Source organism: Meriones unguiculatus, chromosome 1, assembly GCF_030254825.1.
Source record: "Meriones unguiculatus strain TT.TT164.6M chromosome 1, Bangor_MerUng_6.1, whole genome shotgun sequence".
Taxonomy (NCBI): domain Eukaryota; kingdom Metazoa; phylum Chordata; class Mammalia; order Rodentia; family Muridae; genus Meriones; species Meriones unguiculatus.
In genome coordinates this window covers 187280191-187301889 of record NC_083349.1, presented here as the reverse complement: position 1 = coordinate 187301889, position 21699 = coordinate 187280191, and the positions used below count along the sequence as shown (strand labels likewise).

At 42.3% G+C, this 21699-nt stretch overlaps 1 protein-coding gene across 3 annotated transcripts in view; it reads right to left on the bottom strand.

Annotated features, from left to right (window-relative positions):
- The window catches only part of Arhgap20 (Rho GTPase activating protein 20), an 88016-nt gene that overhangs the window by 5249 nt on the left and 61068 nt on the right, over positions 1–21699 (bottom strand). For all 3 annotated transcript variants that reach the window (XM_060373813.1, XM_060373811.1, XM_060373815.1), the window contains 6 exons: positions 19616–19804; positions 9737–9915; positions 8537–8698; positions 5609–5718; positions 3128–3317; positions 1980–2091 (listed from right to left, as the gene is read on the bottom strand). In XM_060373813.1, coding sequence (XP_060229796.1) covers positions 1980–2091; positions 3128–3317; positions 5609–5718; positions 8537–8698; positions 9737–9915; positions 19616–19804 — 942 coding nt within the window. The remainder of the gene's footprint in view (positions 1–1979; positions 2092–3127; positions 3318–5608; positions 5719–8536; positions 8699–9736; positions 9916–19615; positions 19805–21699) is intronic.

Genomic DNA, 21699 nt, shown 5'->3' with positions numbered 1-21699 from the left:
CACACCAGCAAGCTCTGATATCTACATGTACAGAGTTCAAACTTCTACCCTCCAAGAAGAAAAGAATCTTAAAAAAAGAACCCCATTTGCTCACTTTACAGCCCTATCATAGCTCCCTCCCTCCTCTCCTCCCAGTCCCTTTTCTTCCCTCTTTCTCTTAACCCCCCTCCGCTCCCCCTCAGAAAAGGGGAGCCCCCCCCCCAGCACATCAAGTCATATCAGGACTGCACACATCCTCTACCATGGTGGCCTGGCCAGGCAGCCCTGCCATGGGGGGAGTGATCAAAAAGAATGTAAATGAGTCCTCGTTTGAGTCAGCTCCCTTCCCCTTGCTAGAAGACACACATGAAGACCAACCTGTCCATTATGTACATATCTGTTGGGGGCCTAGGTCCAGTCCATACATGGTCTTTAAATTTTTTTTTTAAACTTTAAAATCTTCCAAAAAATTTAATTGCTGAGTAGTATTCCATTGTTGTAAATATACCACAATTTCTGTATCTATTCCTCAGTTGAGGGACACTGGGTTGTTTCCAGATTCTGGCTATTATGAATAAAGCTGCTACGAACATGACTGAACAAATGACCTTGTGTACTTGAGCATATTTTGGGTATATGCCTAGGAGTGGTATAGCTGGATCTTGAGGTAGCACTATTCCTAATTATCTGAGAAAGTACCAGAGTGATTTCCAAAGTGGGGAGTGAGGAGAGCCTTACCAGGCCACAGAGGAAGACAATGCAGTCAATCCTGATGAGACCTGATAGGGTAGGGTCAGATGTAAGGGGAGGAGGACCTCCCCTAGCAGTGGACTAGGGGAGGGGCATGGGGGAGAAGAGAGAGGTTAGGGTGGGATTGAGAGGAGACAAGGGAGGGAGCTACAATGGGATACAAAGTGAATAAATTGTAATAAATAAAAAATAAAAAAATTTATAACTTTGTGTATGGAGGGAGCTGGCAGCACATGCAGGCCAAGGCACACATAAAAAAGTCAGAGGACGATTTGCTGGAATTGGTTCTTTCCTTCCACCATGTTGGTCCCCAGCAATAGGATATTAAACTCAGGCTGATGGGGGGTGGTGGCAGGGTAAGCACCTTTACACACTAAGTCATCTTGTCTACCTTAATCTTTTCATTACCCCAAATGTTAGTGTTGAAGGCAAAACTCTTTTAGGGGGCATGAATGCTAGATTCATCTCTGTTTCCAATGAAGTGACTTTTTCCTAAGGTGAGGCATTTCTCAAAGCAACAGATATGTCATAAAATGGACAAATAATGAAAAGTGAGTGAACTAGTGTGAAGCTGACCTGGATTCTGGCTAAGAGTCCATCTTCTGACACGAGTGTGCTACATACAATTATACAAAATACCAGCAGACTCTGAGAGACCTTTCATAAAGCTCTTTGGAGTTAGACCATTACTTTAACTCTTGTAATTATTATATAGATGAAACATTGTTTACATTTCATAGATGGAATACTGAGGCTTGGTGGAACAATATTATGGACTGAAGGAAGAGTAGTAGTAATTGGTAGTAAGGAAGTTATTTTTAGGGAGGTTGTATATCTATGACTTCAGAACCTCCCCTCACCTCAAAGACACTAGTTGTTTCAAATTGGGTCAAAGCACATTAGAATTCTGAGGTCTTAGAATTCACTAGGAGTTGAGGGGCTAAGAAGTCCCCCCCCAAATCAGGACCTCCCCCACCGCCTCTGAACCTTTGATTCCAGTTTCCACAACAGTAGTTCTAATATATATTAGAGTTTCTTATTTAAACAAGGGCACAAATCTTCCATGCACAGATTGCAGGCTTAACCCATGTGTATCTCGGCTCCATCACCCTGACCTCTCAGCAGGCCCTCTGGAGGAAGGAATGAAAGCTTTGGTCCCTGCTGACCCAGGTCAGAGGCTCTGGAACAACTAGCCTCGGCGTCTTCATAGACAAAGATTTAGTTCTTACAAAAGGTGCTCTTCACAGTACCTGAGGTATGTTCTCTGTCGCTTCTCTCAGAAAGCTCCCCCAAGAGTGAAGTGATTTCTTCTCCAAATATCCTACAGCAATTTTCAATTAGAAATTGTATAAGAAGCGAAACCTGTGCCCAATGAAAGAATTCAAGTGTTATTATTCATATGTGTTTATTATGTCACACTTCATATACACATCCCGATCTTAACCACAAAATTCAAAATAATAGAGAAAAGCATATGAAAGAATACAAAAGCCCCACCGCCAATTGATAATAATTTAAAGAACAGTCTGGCCACAGAACTGAATCTGAGTCAGCAGATAACAGTTATCTGTAGCCTTGGTTTAACACTAATGTTTTATATCATATAGCTATGCCTTTTAAAGCAGGGCAACTTCAAGCAACCTCCATAGGTGTTTGAGGTATAGACACATACTGTGTTATTAAAATTTATCAAATATCAGTACCGAGGACTCACACAAGAAATTCCTGTGTAAAGGGCTGTAATTTTGGAAGAAGACTCCTCTGGGGGTACAGAAGGAAGGAGAGGGACAGGCAGACAGCAAGGAAACATGGACTCTAACCGGTGTCAGCATGGCCCCCTACTACACCCCCTAAGCAGAGGTGCCTGAGGGGAGAGGAGCGTTTAAGCTGGCTCCGTGCTGCCACCGAGATGGAGGAGCACTGACCTATGGCTGATTCGCCTCAGCAACTGAGAAATGGTGTGCGTGAAGCAAACTGGTGCCCCGAACCCCTGATCAACAGCTGGCACCCCAGGGGTGGGACCTCAGTCTCCACTGTATCATTAAGGAAGGAACCATGGTGAGGATCTGCTCACAAGACTGTATCCCTGGCAAATGTTGTTGCTGAGAACTGAACTCTGGCTGGTCTGAGCTCTAAGGCCCAGGTTTTAATGAAGTGCCTTCTTAGAACTTGTTCAGCCAGCCTCCTTAGAAGGAAAAGTGAAGTAACAGTGGATCTTTGTCTCTCCCTTCTGTTTGATGTCACCTAGCTAGTCTACCAGGACAGAATGACCAACAAACCCAGATAGAGAAATCTACTTTAGATATTTAAGAGCCTGCGTTTAAGAATGCTGTGAGTTTCAAATGTTGCAGAATGGGGAATGAGGACTTGGGATATAAAAATAAAAAAATGTCATTACCTTTTTTGTAAATTCATTTTCTAGTTCTGGGCTGGAGGAAGTAGGAGGCCAAAGAATGCTTGGAGCGATACACACTGCTAAGTTAAATGCAGTCATCTGATTAGATAAGGAATGTTGTTCAATGTTGTGTAATACCCCAAACAGATACCTTAGGAAAACAACATTGGCTCTGGGAAGCTGATCTAATAGCCTAAAGACAGAAAAATGCAGGACGTTTTATTAAGAAACGTGTGAAGACAGGCAGCTCTCACTTCACCTGCACGGGAACCATGCAAATCAAACAGGCAAATTGGGAGCACAGTGCGGATATATGAGAGGTCCCGTTGACGGCCGCGTGTGCAGCAAGGGACGCTTACACACAAGGTAAGCGCTGGCAATGACTTTTCCCATCTTGTCTTTATAACTCAATGAAAATATAGAAGAATGCATGAAATATGTTGCCTGCTATTATTCCCAGGAAACGTAGTACAGTGTTTTAACTCAGGCAACTCCTGCAACATTTCATAGTATTTCCTAGTGAACCCACGAAAGGCATCCTGGCAAGACTAAAGTGCTCCTTTACTTCAAGCAGCAAGGCAGCAGTGCTCTTTCTTGGTGACAACCCAGGTCTTAGCCACAAAAATTTCCACGTTTGTTCTGGGAGCCATGTTCTCCCCAACCCAGATTCCAAAGGCACTTGTGCCCCCGGCCTGTCTTTATTGGTACCATTCTCTCATTCGTCAAGTTTGTATTATGTTTTCCACTGTTCTCATTTAACGTAAGTGACTAGGTTTTAAATGATTATTCACTGAAAATTACTTTTGCTACCACCCAGAACACACAAACACACAGGCACACACACACACACACTCTCTCTCTCTCTCTGTGTGTGTGTATATATGTATCTCTATAAGAATGTACAACTTTAGGAAATAAGGTACTTTGACACCTGTTGCACAAACAGCAGAGGCCTTTCTTCGGTATCATGGGCTGACATGACTCCAGATCCGACCCTGAAATAAGCCAAGAGATGATCTGGGTGTATTCAGTAGGAGATAAAGCTTCTAGCCCACGCTTTCAGGTCATCTGATTCTGTAAGCATGCTAAGCTTCAGGCTACTTCAATACCAAGCCGTAGGTAGCAATAGTATCCAATACTTGCTTATGGAATTAAATTCTGTCTAGCAGAAAGGACAACTGACTGATCAGCATCCATGGCCCAGAAAAAAAGAGACAATTCTGTATATCTGCAGATTTACAGTAGCACGCATGACTCAGTTACTGAAAGCTGGGGTATTCTGCAATCTGCTGTGTGTGGGTTGTGTGGAAGGTCTTACTGGTCCTGTCATAAAATAACTTACACAAATTAAATAAACAAAAGCTTTTGCTTAAGTGTCATAATTTCATATTAAAATTAAACAAGTGATATTAGGGATCCAAGATTTTCATAAACTAGATTATTGTAATTTTTTTAATGCACACTTCTTTCCTACATAGTCTCTTATGATGTAGGAAATACTCATGAACATGAGGTGAAGAATTCTACAAGGAATATCACTGGTTGGCTTTAGATAGTGCAGTTTCTTTCTCCTTTCTTTCTTTCTTTCTTTCTTTCTTTCTTTCTTTCTTTCTTTCTTTCTTCTTTCTTTCTTTCTTTCTTTCTTTCTTCTTTTTTTTTTTTTGAGTCTCACGCTGTAGCAAGGCTGACATCAAACTTGGCAGTCATGCTCCTGCCTCAGCCTCCTGAGTGCTGGGATTACAGGCATGAGTCAAATCACACTTGACTCCAGCACTGAATTCTTTGTTACAAGCCTAAGAGTCTATAAATTCCGTTTTCTAACACACTTCTCAAGGAGTTAACTGCCTTCCTCTGGCACCCTCACCATACTCACCAGGTGCTTTTTATAGCAAATGGTTTATGCACGTCCACTTTACCTACCTACTCTACCACACTGTAGCTTCCTGGAGAGAAGAGAAGAGGTTATGTTCCCTGCAAGACTCCCATCACCAAAGGAACATGCGGAGTCAACTAGTGGGGTAGATGCTATTCCTACATGAATACCCAGCATCCAACAGTCCAATGAATTTCAGCTCCTATCAGATTCATAGAAATAGAGGTAGAGGTATACAGTGTAATTATTTCATGTTACTAAGATTAGGGAGAAAAGGCCTGGGTGTGGCTCAGTGGTAGAGTACTTGTCTGGCATGCCCAAATCCCCAGGTTCAATCCCCAGAACTGAGAAGAGGTATAAAGAAATAAAAAACAACCTTAGGGGCTGTTGAATGGATCAGCTAGTAGGGGCTCTTGCTGCCAAGGACCTACATGAAGTGGCTTCTACAAGTTGTATACACCACACATACACACACACACACACATACACACACACACACAATGTAATTTTTAAAATCAGAGAAAATCAGCACAACAAAAGCAGCACATACCTAATTGTAACAGAAATGTTTATACAAGTATTTTAAGATATTTTTCAGACTTAATAGTTACCTTTGAATTATATTTATTTTTTCCTCATCATTTCCTTGATCCATTACACAGACCCAGTGATCATACAGATCTGATGAAAAAATACTTTCTGGGATATTTCTCAGAAAATCCTAGATGAAGAAAAAAAAACCCAAATATTTGAGTCATTCTTATGCAAAATATGTATTGAAAAAAGAGTCCTGTCCACTCTCCACTGTGTTATGTGCATGGAAGCGTGCAAGTGACATTTTTCTAAGGACCAGCTGGTATAAACAATTCTGGATTACTGTTGAAAAGGTAAAAGACACACTATTTGACTGAAGCTTCTGGCCTGTAGACATTTCAGCGAGCTAACAGTGGTGGGATCCGACAGTCCACCCCTTCAAACCCTTCCTTCTCTTTAAAATACCAAGTTCAAGGAAACGTAACAAGTTATCTGTGAGGTTTGTGTCATGGCGGTCATTTTGGCCCACTCCTCTGCGTGCACTTATTCACAACTGCTGGAAGTATTTGGGAGATAAAAATGAGTCAAGCAAGCTGCTTCGACCTTAGAACGTTATATTCAGTGCTGGTGCTCAATGACAGGCCGTGTTCTTGTGTTTCCCATGAAATAAGATGGTTGTGCATCTGAGGGAAGAACCCATCTACTGGCTGCGTTTCAGGAACCAGGGTAGCATGGTGTGACTTGTGTATGGTAAATGCACATGTCCTTGTCACATTGTCTTTTCTGCTGAGACCACCTGTGGAGATGGGTTTAGGAAAACCAGACTATGACGTGAACGGGATATAACCACAGGTGCTTGCTGTTTTGGAGCCGTTGTTTACAAAAGGCTTAAAGGCTAGTTGAATTTGGTCCTTGTCAAGCATTGGGCATTGGTTCTCAGCTACCTGTCTGTCTCTTTTGAATAGCACTAATTGTCAAGGCTTGCAGTGTGATCCCCACCCAGTCAACATTAAGCAGGAGAACTCAATTTAGTGACATAGCTAGTCACCTTCAAGTCTTTATACCACAGAGACAGGTGGGAAGTCTGATATCAGGCTTTTAAAGTCGTGATCACTATCTCTGCAGCTTATAAAAGCCACTATCCAACTTGATGTTTCTATATCAGGGAAGCTGCGATAATGTATTCAAATAAATTAGTTAATTATGCAGAACTCTCAACCACTGCTTATGGGTTCTATCAGGGCAGGGACAGGCCCTTGCACTCTTGGGCTTATATGGCAATGTAAAGAGTAAGTCGGCACATAGAGGCTATTACTCACCTGTTACAAAGTATCACACAGACTATTAGTAGGGGGCAAGGGAGACCAGTCAAACATAACCAGATGTTAAGATAATTTAAAAACTGTAGTTGTGCTGTCTGCTTTCCTTTATTTTTCTTCATTTTTTTTTGGGGGGGGGGGGTTTAAAACGATGACTCCTTCTATCTTCCTCTGTTTTCATTCTTCAAGCATAAATGCGCGTAGACACCTGTGACTCAGATAACTCCTCCACAAAAGCTGCCTCCAGTTTCCAGAACTCCAGATCAACTTGTAGTACCACTTTAAAAGGCGGAGTTTAAGGGGTAAACTCTGGGTCAGGGACAACTTTGCAGCACACTCTCCCACAGTTGGAACAACAGGTCACGAAATGGAGCTGTCACAGCCCAGAAGGATGGGGACTTTGGATTACAATGACTGACCTGCAGGGCTCAGTGAAATTGTTCCCTTTAAAACCAGAACCCAAGACAACAAGACCTTCTACTTCATGTGGGATGATCCCACACACTGATAGGCTTCCCTGAGGGAGGAGGGCCAGAGTCATACTGTCCTGAACAATTTTTGTCTAATCACAGTTTGAAGAGCTAAACTTATCTTTAGGCAAAACTAGGTACGTAAAATTAAAGGAACATTTAAATGACCTCAGACTGTTTTAAAAAAGAAAAGCTAAACAAAGGCTTAAGAAAACAAAGGCTTAAGTTTATCTTCTCCCTAAAACCAAATGAAATAGATGGGGATAAAAGACACAATTTGATAAGTGATAAGATTTCAGTTATATGGAACCCATTTAGCCTCAATCATCTGGGTGCCTTTTGCTTTTGCACAGAAAATATTCCTACAGGCTGAAGCACAACCCTGTTAAGTCCATGCTCCTTTGAACAGTCTTGACAATTTAGCAGAGAACTTTTAAGAAGTGGGGTACTGTGAAACAGACAGCAAGGGATTATTTCTACAACTCAGGCTGTGCCTGCCTAAATTAAGGAGAGAGAGAAGGAGAAACCTGATGATATACATTTGTATTTGATGGTGGGGCCTTCTCCACTCCTAGCTCAGTGCATCACAAACCCTTTGGGAAACGGAATTCTGAGGCACATCTGCAGAGATGTCAAAAGCTCTGCTCACAGTTCAGTTCTTGTTTCTTTTCCAAAATTATAGGACATTTCTAAGAACACGAGGAAGAGAATGCATTAGAACTTTCTAACAGTGGCAATGGTCAGAAGACCCAGCCGTCCCTGCTCTCCTTTTAGAGCGGAGGACATGAGGGGTACAGTAATGGATACGATTTAGGTGGCATCTGCAAATCTTCCTTGTATTACGGCAAACATAATGCTCCTTTTCAAAAGTTCAGTCTTGAAAACTTTGTCTTCATTAGGAAGGCAGAGAGTGAAGAACTCAGAAACACAGGATGTTTGTTGTGGTACAATGTCTTCTGTGTGTTTTGGTGATGAGACACAGTCTGACTCACTTGCTTTTGTGTCTAGGGTGTGAGAGTGACAATGAGACGTACACATTACAGGTGTAGCCTTCAAAAGTCCAATGAGGCTTTGTTTAATGTGTGTGTGTGTTTTTTTTTTTTAAACACTTTATTGATTGTAAATCTATCATGGTTCTTTATAGACAGAAATAAACAGAATGGATTTTGCATTAGGACCTAAAGGCTGGGGCTCACAGTGGAGAAACTTTCCCTACCTTCAACACGGATGCTATCACAAAGATGGATTCACAGTCAAGGTGGACTTCAATTCCGGAATTCAGTTTCTCCTTTAGCTCTCTGCAGGATTTCATGTTGGCCGACTGCCTGAAGATGCCTTTTGTGAGGGGGCCTTTTTGGTTAAGAAAGGAAAGCATATCCTATGAGGAAGCAAAGGAAATAAACTAAAATGGTACTTTACGCACACCAGCACAGGAGCAGGTACTTGCCTTCTGTGACTGGCAGAAGGCCAGGGTCTAAGCATGGAAGGCCTGGAGCTGGAGGGATGACTAGAAGGACTCAAATGACAGTTCTAGAACAGAAAGTGGTTATAATCAGAGGCCAGGGAGATAGGCCCTGGTCCAAGAAAAAGTACAATCATGAGGTTTATTGTATAACCTGCTGACTGTAGTTAACAAGGATGTAAAAGTTTTAGAGCACAGAGTATAAGCATTCTCCCAGTTTGCTTTCTGTCTGTCTGTCCTCTGCATCCAGTATAGAAGACAGCAGTGTGTGGAGACAAGCAATCCATGAGCTCTGGAAGCCAGTTATGCCCCTGATTTCCTGTACAATCTGGGTTAGGTCTGAGTTTTACTTTCAAATTCATAAAGTAAGGGAGATGATGTTGCTAACTACCTGTTAGCTATACTGTGAGGGTGAGCAAGATAACAAAACACGTCACAGTGCCTGGCATTTACAGATGGACAACACAGCACGAGGCTCCAGAACGCAGTGGTGTGGACTGCTTGTGGGATACTGGATGCTGGGCAAATCTTGCTTAGCCATGACTGTTTCACCTATCAGTTGGAGACGATTCGAACCCAGCAGTTACTTGGTCCCATACTATGTGTAAATGACTAAACACCAGAGAATACACTTTGAAGCTTTAACATATGAGACATAAACAAACCACTTTTTAAAAGCTTAAGCAATGGGAGGAGGCTTTCAGGGCAACAGAGTTAAGTGAGCTTCTATTGCTTTCTTAAAACAGTCGACTGGACTGTCTCTTCTTACTGTATCTCCCTGAGGGTTCTGCAATGATGAAGTCTGACCTTTAAGTTTTGAAGTAAGGATAGAGATTCTTAGCAAGGGCCAGGGGGTCTTTATAATCCTTCGGTTTTGGAGACAGATCTACCCTGCAGCTCGTTCCCTTCACTCACTGCCTTCCCCACTACTTTACAGACCCAAGGGACACTTACCAAGATAGGTTTCGGCAGATTGTCATTCTCACAGATATCTGGTAAAGAAACTCCAAAGAGCTGTCCCGGCATAGGGGATGTTGGCGACACGGGGATGTTGTCTAGGTGTGTGCTAGAACCCCGCCAAAAAGCCCAGTTGATGATAGAGCGCCTCCTTTTAAACGTCTTCTGCCCAGAATCTAAGACACGAGATCAGGAGGGAAACTTGTGATTCATTCGGTTATTTCTGCAGTTTCTGGTCTACAGTTTATGCGTTACAATAGCTCAGACAAGGGCTGATGGAGGTACTTTGGTACTGACAATGCGAGCTATGACAATCTATTAAAGTAAGTGGCAAATTAGGAAGAATCTAGAGTCTGGCTACTGCTTCGAGGTATAGTTTACATTTCTGGGCTAGATTATTGCACTGCTGATTGGAGTCTTGCCGCTGAAATCTAGAGAAGAAGTTACAGTTCTTAGCTGGAGGTGTAGGCCACTGGTAGAGAACCTGTCTGCCTCACACAAGACCCAAGTTCCACCCCCCACACTTCGCGACAAAGAAAACACTCCTTTCTTGTTGAGCTATAACAACTTGAGGAGAAAGCACTTTGCATCAACATAGATTTATGAATTTAAAAGGTGAGACAGGCACATAAAAAGCTGAAGAATGAATTAGTTCACAATTAAAAAGTGAGTAAAAGGGAGGAGGAGAGGATGGGGGAGGGAAGACAAGCTAGCAGAGGAACCAGGGAGAAGGAAGAGGAGTTATTTTTTGTTTTTCTAGAAACAAAGAATGCTTTGTGTTCTGGTGTCTCATCTGACTGAGAACAGAGACGGGAAGCTAACGTTTTATATCTGTTCTCCTCTGATAACTGAGATGCTGCCAATGTATCTTTTTCAATACTCAGTTTCAAAAAGTGTGTTTAAGGCAGCATGGACGCAGACCAGCGAGACCCACCAGGCCCCAGGGTGTGGGGTGGCAACACCTGGAGAGAGACCTGGAACACCTAGGGAACTCTGACAGAGGCAACCACAACACACAAAAGGAAAAGGTGTGCCTGAAAGGAGAAAAGCCCCAAAGGAGTGTGAGCCCCAAATGCTGCAGGTAAAATGAGCTCATATCTTTCGGCTAATACCTAAAGCATCAGTCATGATGCTGATTCAAAGCAAAACAAAAAGCTTGCAATGAAGGTACAAGAAAACTGAGCTTTGGAGAGCTTTGGCACACAGAAACTTCCCATCCCAGGGAGAGCGGGGAGAACTGGACATTAAACTCTGCTACATGGCTTCTCTATTCAGAAATGACACTCTGCTGTGCAACACTGGATAGGAAATAATCCAAGAAGAGATGGTCAAATGCTAATTAGTATCAAATGCTAATTTTGAAAGAACCCCTTGTGCCATTTGGCTATAAAGTAACTCAACATGTTTTTCTTCAGAATAATCGACTTAAACCAAATATGAAGTACGCCAAGTTGTGGGATAATAAATGAATGAGCAATTATTTACTAAACAGTATCTTGACAATAACCACACTTCTCTTCCTTATGCTACTGTAAGCAGGAAATGCAAGGAGGTGTGAAGTTCTCTTGACAGTGGAGTCAGGAGCGTACTTAAGCTTCAGGTTCACATACCCATTTCAATTTTCCTATTTTCTGTAAGTTGAAAAAGATGTTATCTATCTGCCAAAAGGCCTACTTGAGAGAGCACTAGGCTAATTTTGAAAAGTATTTGCCCAGGGCGTGATTGTGGGCTCTCAGTTAAAGCTGTACCAGGCTTTCCTGACAGAGGACATCTCTTTGTACCCATTTTGTTTTCATGGGTTTTACAGCTATTGGGAAGTATGCAGACAAGAAAGACTATTATTATTCCACACAACTACAGCACTTTCTTCATTCTTTGGTCTAACTTGAATTCCAAACAAAGCAAAACAGAAAATGGACCAATTCTTCCTTAAATCCAGGAAGGAATTTGCCCACCAAGCCATGCAAATGTCTGTAGTGATGAATGCTAGTTTTCTGTCTGGTTTGTATGTTCTAACCCATTTTTTCTAAACTGTCATATTTGGTTTTATCTTTCACACATTTAAGAATATTCTATCACCAAGTTACATACCCAGCTATGAATGTAGACAGAGGATAAAGTCAACATTGAGTCATATACTTAAATATTTTCAGTGACAGCCATCCTGTTTGTTGTGTATAACATTTAGTGTGAAATGTCAGATTCCCTGGGACTGAGGAAAAAAACTGATTGAAGCTTACTTAATATTTTTTGCAGCCTTTCAGTACATACTTTTTTCTTTTTAAATGACAAAAGCTGATAACAAAAGATGAGATTGCCATATTAAAAAAAAGACACAAGGACGACATAAATATACAGAAACCTAAGTGTAAATTTAGCTTTCCTAGATACTTTTCATGTTTGCATGATTAAACTTCAATACTAAAAATATTTTTTTCACTTTAAAAAAATTTATGTATATTTTTATAAATTACAGTTTATTCACTTGTATCTCCACTGTAGCCCCCTCCCTCATCCCCTTCCAATCCCATCCTCCTGCTCTCATCTCCTCCCAAGCCCCTTCCCAAGTCCACTGATATTAGAGTTGCTCCTCCTTTTCCCTCTAACCCTAGCCTATCAAGTCTCATCAGGACTGGCTAAACTGTTTTCCTCTGTGGCCTGGTGAGGCTGCTCCCCCCTCAGGGGGAGGTGATCAAAGAGCCAGCCACTGAGTTCATATCAGACAGTCCCTGTTCCTCTCACTAGGGTACCTACTTAGAGACTGAGCTGCCATGGGCTACATCTGTGCAGTGGTTCTAGGTTATCTCCATGAATGGTCCTTGGTTGGAGTATCAGTCTCAGAAAAGACCCCTTGTCCAGAATTTTTTGATCTGTTGGTCTCCTTGTGGAGCTCCTGTCCCCTCCAGGTCTTCCTCTCTTCCCCTTCTTTCATAAGATTCCCTGCACGCTGCTCAAAGTTTGGCTATGAGTCTCAGCATCTCCTTTGATACCTTGCTAGGTAAAGTCTTTCAATAGTCCTCTATAGTAGGCTCCTGTCCTGTTACCTGTTTTCTCCCTTTTCCAATGTCCATCCCCTTTGCCTTTCTGCATGAGGATTGATCATTTTACCCAGGTTTCTCCTCCTTGCTTAGCTTCTTTAGGTGTACAGCTTTTAGTATGTCTATCCTATATTATATTTCTAATATCCACCTATAAGTGAGTATATACCATATGTGTCTTTCTGCTTCTGGGATACCTCACTCAGGATGATCTTTTCTAGATCCCACCATTTGCCTGCAAATTTCATGATTTCCTTGTTTTTAATTGCTGAGTAGTATTAATACTAAAAATATTAATTTGTACAACTTTATAGCTAAAAAATAATAGTTGTGACCAAAAAGCTTTAACTGGAAATTCTCTTCTGGCCATATAAATATCTCCCCTCCCTCAGAGTAGCACATTCGTGTGGGAACAGTAGACTGACAGGGTGCAAAGGAGTGTACTGTGTTCTACCATCATCCATGAAGCTAATTCACCATCACGGTAGCCCCGGGTCTGCACAGACGTGGGGAAGTGGCCTGCGGTGCTGCAGGTCTGGTTCAGTTTGGGCTGGAATATGGACAGTTCATTCAGACCACACACAGACACCCCACTTTCCACCAAAGCTGCTCACCCTGCTATCTCCATTATAGATGTAACTGAGCCGCTCAATCATTATTTGCCTTCTGCTTTGCATTGAGCAAGAGACTCAAGATGGACGTTCTCATGGTCTAAGGACAACAGTATCTTTTAGATGTCACACAGGATATAGAGGAAGAGCTCGAACAGGGTAACAACTTGCTTGAAGGGACAAAGGTCTGCAAGAGGTGACATTTCAGAATTGAGCCCAAATAATTTTAATGTTTACATCTGGAACCTTCCAATACAGTAGAGCCGCTCACTGGGGACTAATCACCCTGAAGGAAAGTTTAAGGGATCTATTTTTTTTCTATATCGGCAGGAACTTTTATTTATTTATTTAATATGTTTTTTCTTTTTTTTTTACTGCTTTGAGACTAAAATGTAAAAGTTTTTCCATAATATGAACTCAATGCTAAAAGAAACCTTAAAGTTTGCAAGCTTTCATAATTTAAGTGTTTAAAAGCTGGTTTTAATGAGTCCACCTCTGTTTGGCAGGCACGGACAACACAATCTCAGGATTATAGTCCAGGCCTAGACCTCAATTCTTTTCCTACTTTGTGCATTGGTGTTCTGCCTGCATGACTTTGTGAGGGTGGTAGATTCTCTGGAGCTGGAGCTACAAACAGTTGTGAACTGCCATGTGGGTGATGGGATTTGAACTTTGGTCCTCTGGAAGAGCTGCCAGTGCTCTTAACTCCTGAGCCATGTCTCCAGCCCCTAGACCTCAATTTGTAACACTTCTCCCTTGGCTTCCAGAGAAAGCAATATTTTTCTTAAGTTAACCAGAGGAGATAAGAAGTTTTGTTTTGTTTTGTTTGTGCCTAATTATGGCTGATTGTAAGCAGGCAGCATAAAGTATTAGCAGAAAGAAATTATCCTCCTTTGTTATCTCCCTGTTAACCTTAGAAATAAGAGATTTCCTGCATGAGAGACCATGGCAACGTAGATACTTCCTAGCCCTAAGCAATTCACAAATTTGAGTTGTGAGAATTTAAGAGGTACAGAACGTGGGACGCCACGTGTGCGAGGCAAATATGGGCAAACTCTACACACTTACGGAATATGCGGAGAAGCACATAGGTCAGGCTGCCATGACGGTGCTCGAGGGCGGTGAGAAAGAGTGAAGACAAAGTTGCTTTGCTTGCTTGACGTGGGGTCAGACGCTGTGGTCTAGGCTTGCCTGGGAGCTGTGGCAACCCTGCCTTACCCTCCCGAGTTTCCTTTCAAATTCTGGTTTTTCACAAGTGATGAACTGGGCCACAGAAGGTGGGAAGGAAGGGGATGGAAATGATATGGGCATATTTTCTACATCACAGTGGCTGTGCACTGAAAACCGAGTTTCAGTACTGAAAACACACAGTGGCACACTGGCTCACACATGAAAGGCAGCAGCAGGTGCAGTGAGAATACTGGCAGTATGGCCAGTGGTTACAGTGAAAGGGGGGTCTGTTTTACGAGGAGAATTCATGTTACCAGGTGCAGACAGTGGGGCTGAGAGATCTGGGACAGAGGATGTAGGCGGGGTTTCATTCCCACTAGACTATGCTTTCCACTGCTGCATGGAGTCCGAGGAAGCTTATCTATCAACTGAGTTAAAAAGTCAATAAAAGTCTAGGTTCCAGGTAAAAACTGCTTGATAACAGGAATCTAACAGTCTCATTTGTAGAATAGATGTCTGGATCCTTTACTGTAACCTTTTTTTTTTTTTTTTTAAACCTGCCTCTGCCTCCTGAGTACTGGGATTAGAGACATGTGCCACCACCACCTGGCTTTACTGTAACTTTATTTTTTTTTAATTTTTATTTTTTCCTATTTCAAGCTCTGCTTTAATGACTCTTACATAAAATGAGGAAAATTTTGATACTTTTGTTGTACTGATGTTTCTAGAAAAATGTATAACACAGTGACCATTTAAATAAAATGTAAAGCTTATCAAAAGATTTGTTTACACTGCTTAACCCACCCTCTCTTACATATTTGGTAATCCATTTCATTTAGGTAGCTTTTTTTTTTTTAATGCAGTTTATTCAGGAACCTTGAACAATCATCTGACCCTGGGGAAAGCCAGCCCACAGCTTAAATAGCCTCTGGGTAGCCAACCCCAGCGTGCCACGTGGGCAATGCAGATAGGTCCACATACATGGAAGCAAGCCAGATCCTCAGCCTTAGCCAAATGTGGAGTTGTTTGTGACAGAGAGCACTCACCATCGGGAAGGTGGAAGGCGGAAACCAGCTCCATCTTTAAGGCGCGGCATTACGCAGCTCTCTGCAGTTCCCCCTTTTTGTTTTAGACGCATCAGGCAAGAGTAGAGGTCTGATCTCTGATATTAGAAATAAATTGGGACTTTGTACAGATGTTCATTTAGGTGGCATCCACCCAAAGAGCATCAGACCCGTCCGATACCTTTTTCTCAGAGGCGAGACCTGGGGCATCAACCCGCATGCAATCAGACATGCTCTTCTCTGGGTTCAAAGCGGCTGACCCTGAGTGCAGTGCTTAGCCTCACATCCTGAGCATAACATTTTAGCTTTTTATGGTAGCCAACCATGCTTGGGGAGACTGTCCTGCTTCAATGGCTGTAAAGGCCTGAATGGTCATGGCTGCATTACGCTGTTGTGAGACTCTAATCTTGCATATATACCACAGGCAAACCAAGAAGACCAACACCAGAAGGCCTGCTAACGCTCCCCTGCCCGCCCATCCATTCCTTCAGATGATTCATGGCTGCATGTAACTTTATTTTTAAATTTTACGTTTTCTTTCTTTCTTTCTTTCTTTCTTTCTTTCTTTCTTTCTTTTTCTTTTTTTCCTTCCTTCCTTCCTTTCTTTTTTTCTTCCTCTTTTTTTTTTTTTTACAATGTATTCATTTTATATGCCAATTGTAGGATCATAACCCCCTCCCTCATCTCCTCATGGTCCCACCCCCTTCTTCTTCCTCTCCCATCCCCTTCCTCTAGTCCACTGAAAGGGGGAGTTCTCCTCCCCTGCCATCTGACCATAGCTTATCAAGTCTCATCAGAACTGCCTGGATCCTCTTCCTCTGTGGCCTTGTAAGGCTGCATTGCCAGGAGGAAGTGATCAAAGGGCAGGCAACCGAGTTCATGACAGAGGCAGCCCTGCTCTCCTTACTTGGGAACCCACATTCTCCTGCCCCAGAATCCAGAGTGCTGGGTGACAGATATGCATCACCACACCTGTCATCAATCTAAAATTGTAAGATATAAATAAAAATAAAACTATTACAGTACTTAAGCCATTCTGAAAACAATTTGCAACAATTAGAATTTCTAAGATCACCCTAATTCCAGTGGTATTTTTTCTTTTCTTTTTCTTCTTTTTTTTTTAAAAACTAACTTTTATGTGAGAGTAAAGAAAATTTCCACACTTCAAAATCCATGTGAATATGGAAATGAGGTGATTAATTTGTGATGGAATGCTAAGAGGCAATTATCAAAAGAAGAATCTAATAAAATTCTACAAATTCCATTCAAGAGAGATATATGCACAATTGAAATTGTGTATTTTTATAATGGCATCAGTATTTAGCTATACTTAGCTGTGTAAAATATTTTAAGATGATATATAACAGTTTCATCATAGATAAGAATATGTACATCCAACTTCTATGATTAGCTCAAGAGCTTCAAATCCCAAATAGGCAAAATGCCTTTCCCCCAAATTCAATTTTTCTCATCTATAGACATTGTGCTTGATTATAAATTCTACCAGTAAGAAATTTGTGGAGATTGCTTTTCTCATATTTCATGTAAATTTTCTTATCAGGTTATGTCAAATGGATTATCTGCCAATAAAATTTTTCAGAATTTTATTGGCAATACTTTGTAAAGGCCTATACATTTTACTAATGGGCCCCTTACAGGAAAAGCCAGCAATTTCCAAAATAGCTCTTCATGAAAACCTTCTATTCATAAAACACTGCAAAGCTACAGAGCAAAGTGAGTAGGTGCTACACTTGCTGTTGGTTGTTACAGAGACGATGGTTCAGGTACTTTGGGCCCATGGGCGGTAGCTACTGTCTCCCTTCTCCTATTTTCCCAGAACATCAAAGATGCAAGCATTGCCCTCACTTCCAGCAGAGAATACGAGAATGCAAATCAATGGACAGAGTAGATGAGAACCCCAAGTAATTACTGTAACGAAAGAAAAACGGATTTGAAAACCTTGAGTTTAAAGGTAGAAGAGTCAGAATATCAGTCTCCTTAGCTAGGTTAAATTCTTTCAGGAATTAAACATCCATTAACCTGTCCATAATCAGTACATATTTGCTGAGCACTTACTTAGATTCTCCAGGCACTGCTCCAGGTGCTGGAATAGAGAGAGACCAGCATATAGCCTTCTCCTTTCAGTGGATAAAATCAAGGGTACTCTAAAGCAGCACCTCAAACTGACCCAAGGAAGTGCCCAAGCAGCTTGGAACCCCAAGCTCCATTAACCATTACAGGAGAGAAAATGATGACAGATACAGATGTAAGCCCATTTGCACAACTGATCTCTGATCTGCTCTGACTGGAGGGGGGTCCTCCATCCAAGGCCAGGTCACCAGGCAGTGGCAGGGGTGACGTGTGTGTGTAGCTGTGTATAAAACAGGTGATTTGGACTGCCCAGCCAGTATGAGTGCCTATTTGAGCTGGTCTTGAGTGATGCCAACCTGCCTTTCTGCTGTACAATTTCTTCAAAGTACTCAGCAGCCATCTAGAAATGGGACTGTACCGGGTTATGTAGTAAAGTGAAAAAGGTAAAGGAGCTCAAGACATCTGCAAGAGAGGTTGTGATAAGCATGGTATTCGGGTCATGTATGGCTACAGAGGCATGCAGACACAGAGGGGGGGACGGTGAGAGAGTAGTAGAGTTGATAGAGTGGGAGGAGGAATATGGATTAGACTTGGTGGGTGAGCGGAAGGAGGAATATGGGTTAGACTTGGTGGTGAGCGGAAGGAGGAATATGGGCTTATAGACAGGAAAAACAGAGCGGTTGCATGCTTTTATTTTAGCCCAATAAAAACATCAGAAATTAATGGAATGAAAACTGAGTTTGCACCTGATAACTGCAATTATTTCAGAAACTTACAGGTATTTTAGTGAGAGAAAAAAAATTAAAGAATTTAAATGTATGAGAGGAGGTCCCAATTGAAAAGACCTTGACGCGCACCTTAACAGTTAAAGCAAGAAAAACCTTTATGATGAGTATTGATTGTCACTTCCCTCTTTTTTTTTTTTTTTTTTTTTTTTTTTTTTAAAGCAGGGTCATTCAGCAATGAGGTTAGAAATGGAGCAGATGAAAAGGCGCATTTTCAGGACTGCTACAGTAACGGCAACATGACACAGACGAAGAGTTTTATCTGGCACTCAGCTGATGCCAATAGCCTGTCATGTGGAGGGAGGGCAGCCTCTGATCTCTCCCGGTCCATGCCCTCCCTTTAAATCTTCCTCCTCAAGTCTGAGTTTGTTCGCTTGCAGGAGGCAATGTAACTGTTCACTGGGTCAGCTGACAAAGGCAGACACAGAAGTGCACTTTCCATTTCCTATCACCCTTATATTTTTTGGTATCAATTTTCTTTTGTTTCTTTCTAAAGTCTTGCTCCAGACTGAGGGCTTTAGAGCAGGCTCGGGTCAGGGCAAATTATAATGCTCTTCTGTTGAACATCACAGCTTCCATAATACAGCCTTTATTGTGGGGTAGCAATGAGACAGCTTTGCTCACAGAGAATTCATGTTAGATTGGTAGGCTAAGGGGAGACCTGGGTAGAAATCATATTAATCTCCACGCATGTATTGGGACCAGGATCCCGGTCAGGGCATCGCACTCTGCTGACACCCACTGTGGACAGGCTCCCTTTTATAATGTGATCATTTAGGGGAACACACAGCAGAGTGTATTACAGTACAAAGAAGGCATTGAAGCACCTGCAGACTGCCTGGGCCTCCGACTCTGCAGTAGGCATAAGGTTAAAGGGGGAAGGCTGGCGAGGGAGGGAGGGACAGATACGGTCCCTTGTTTCTGAGGGCAAGTCAGTAACAGTCTATCGCTGGTTTTACAGAACCAGCTTCCAAAATGCAACTTTTTTTTTTTCTTTTGAAAACTCGTATTTACAAGTTCATCTGGGTGGGAGCTGGGCCTTTGCCTTTGTGTTAAATTTGTTTTCAGGAATGCGGGCTTCTGCTGAAAGAGGGTTCTATGAAGGAGGGGAGCTTACCACTCAGTTGCTGGGCTGTCGCCAGGCGGATAGGTTTCAAGATGAACTGGCACTGCATCTCTCGGGGCAGCTGCTCCATGAGGAAAGGCTCCTGGAGCTGGGACGGGCTGGCGGCGTCTTTTGATCCCTGTGTCAGAAGGGCACTGTCTCGGAGGTGGCTCATTTTAATTCCGTAAGGATACTCATGTCCTACAAAGAAGAAAATCCAAATGCAGACTTGAGGCTGACTGAGCACCACCACCAAGCGCTGCAAGCTGGAGTGTATTGCGATTTACACCTGGGGCGTCTGGGATAAAGAATCCTTTTGTTCACTGAGCGATCCATGTGCCCAGCCTGCAACTGGGGGCCCCTGCATATTGCAGGTGCTCTACAAAATCTGAGTGGTTGTCTCGCGGTGGTGGATGGGGGGGGTGAGAAAAGGAAAAAAAATCTTCAAAAGAATCCTTAGAATGAGTGGAGACATCAGTTTATGGATTGCATAATTGACTGCTAGGTTTGCATCTAAGAATATTTAAGGGTATCTGAAAAGAGGGACAAAGAAGCTTATCTGGGTAGGATCACTTCTGCCCAGCTACTGAGTGGTGACTTCCCCCTATCCCCCCTCCGGCATAGGACCTTCTTCAACAAAAGTTTGCATTCCTGAACACAAGCTTAGTACAGAGGTCTGGTAGCTCATGCCTGCAATCTCAACATTTGGGAAGCTGAGACAGGAGAATTGCTGTGAGTTTGAGGCAAGCCTGGGTGCAAGCTATACTGAGTGTGAGATAGAACCTGCGCTAAAGAGTCTATGTCCCAACACCACCCCCTCCAAAAAAAAAAATCTCCCAAAGATTCGCCCTGCTGTCTAGCACATCTGTGTAAGAGACGTTTACTTACTGCTGTTTGTGTAACTAGTTGTTCAAACTAGGTGTGGTTTGCCCTGTTTGCTTCTCTGAGGTTGGTGTTCATAGGCAACAGCGAAAAGAGAACTAACTGTAGTGGGTGTAGAATAAAGGTGTAGGCGCAACGAAAGACCGACAGACTAAATCCTGGACATGTCATGATGCTTAGCACTCCAGGTAGACTCATCAGTGTGACGTAACCCTTTGATCCTGCCATGCTGCAGATCCTTTAGGGAAAGACGGCACATTTTCACTTCCACTCACTGCTGCAACTCAGCAAACCCCTCCTGTGCACTTGACACAGGCATCCAAGGCAAATGCGTTACTGACATTTATACAGTACAGAAGTCTCCGAAGGTTAAGGCAGGAAGGCCCCCATAACAGCAATGAAACAAAACTAACCTGCATAAACACTGGCCAGCTAACCCACAATGCTTTGCAGATTTTAATTACATAGTCTAGAGTTATAGCACTTAATTTAGTTTAAGGTGGCTCCATGCCTAAAAAAGTTACCATGTACTTAGTGCTAACTTACTAAAGTTATTTTAAATGTTTATGTTATCATTAAATGACATCTTATTGCTGCCTATTCGCACTCGTGTAAGGGACAACATTTAAAATGGCACCTTGAAATACTCAGTCATCCCAAGAATGGCCTCGCTGACAAAGGACTGCCTGAAATGATGCATGCCTTGCATGCTGCGCACTATTGAGCAGGCTGGCCGTGTTTCAAAGCCACTAACAAATTATTGTTGTGGCTACCATTTTGGAATCTGTCATGGACACCAGAACTTATTTTAATTGCCCTATTTTTGTTAATTAGAGTGAAATTCCTAGCCAATAAATATTTAAATAAATAGTTGAAATAAAGTGAATCATAATCTACTTCTCAATAATTCATCAGAATATCAGTCCAGGCCAGCCCATATTACACAGGGAGACATTGTCTCACAGGCCGGAAAAAAAAAAAAAAAAAAAAAAAGAGTCCTAAGAACAAATGGAAATTTGGCCTATACAAATACTAAAAGAGATTACTAGTTAGTTGGTAAATCAGTCAGTGAAGGCTTTTAGGAATCAAAATGAGTTAATGTCACTTCCTTTGTGATGCTAAGGGAATTCTGGGACAGAGTGGATGTTACGTGCTCAGGGATGGGTGACAGTGCCCCAATGCACCATTCACAAAACTATGTGCATAGAGGCAGC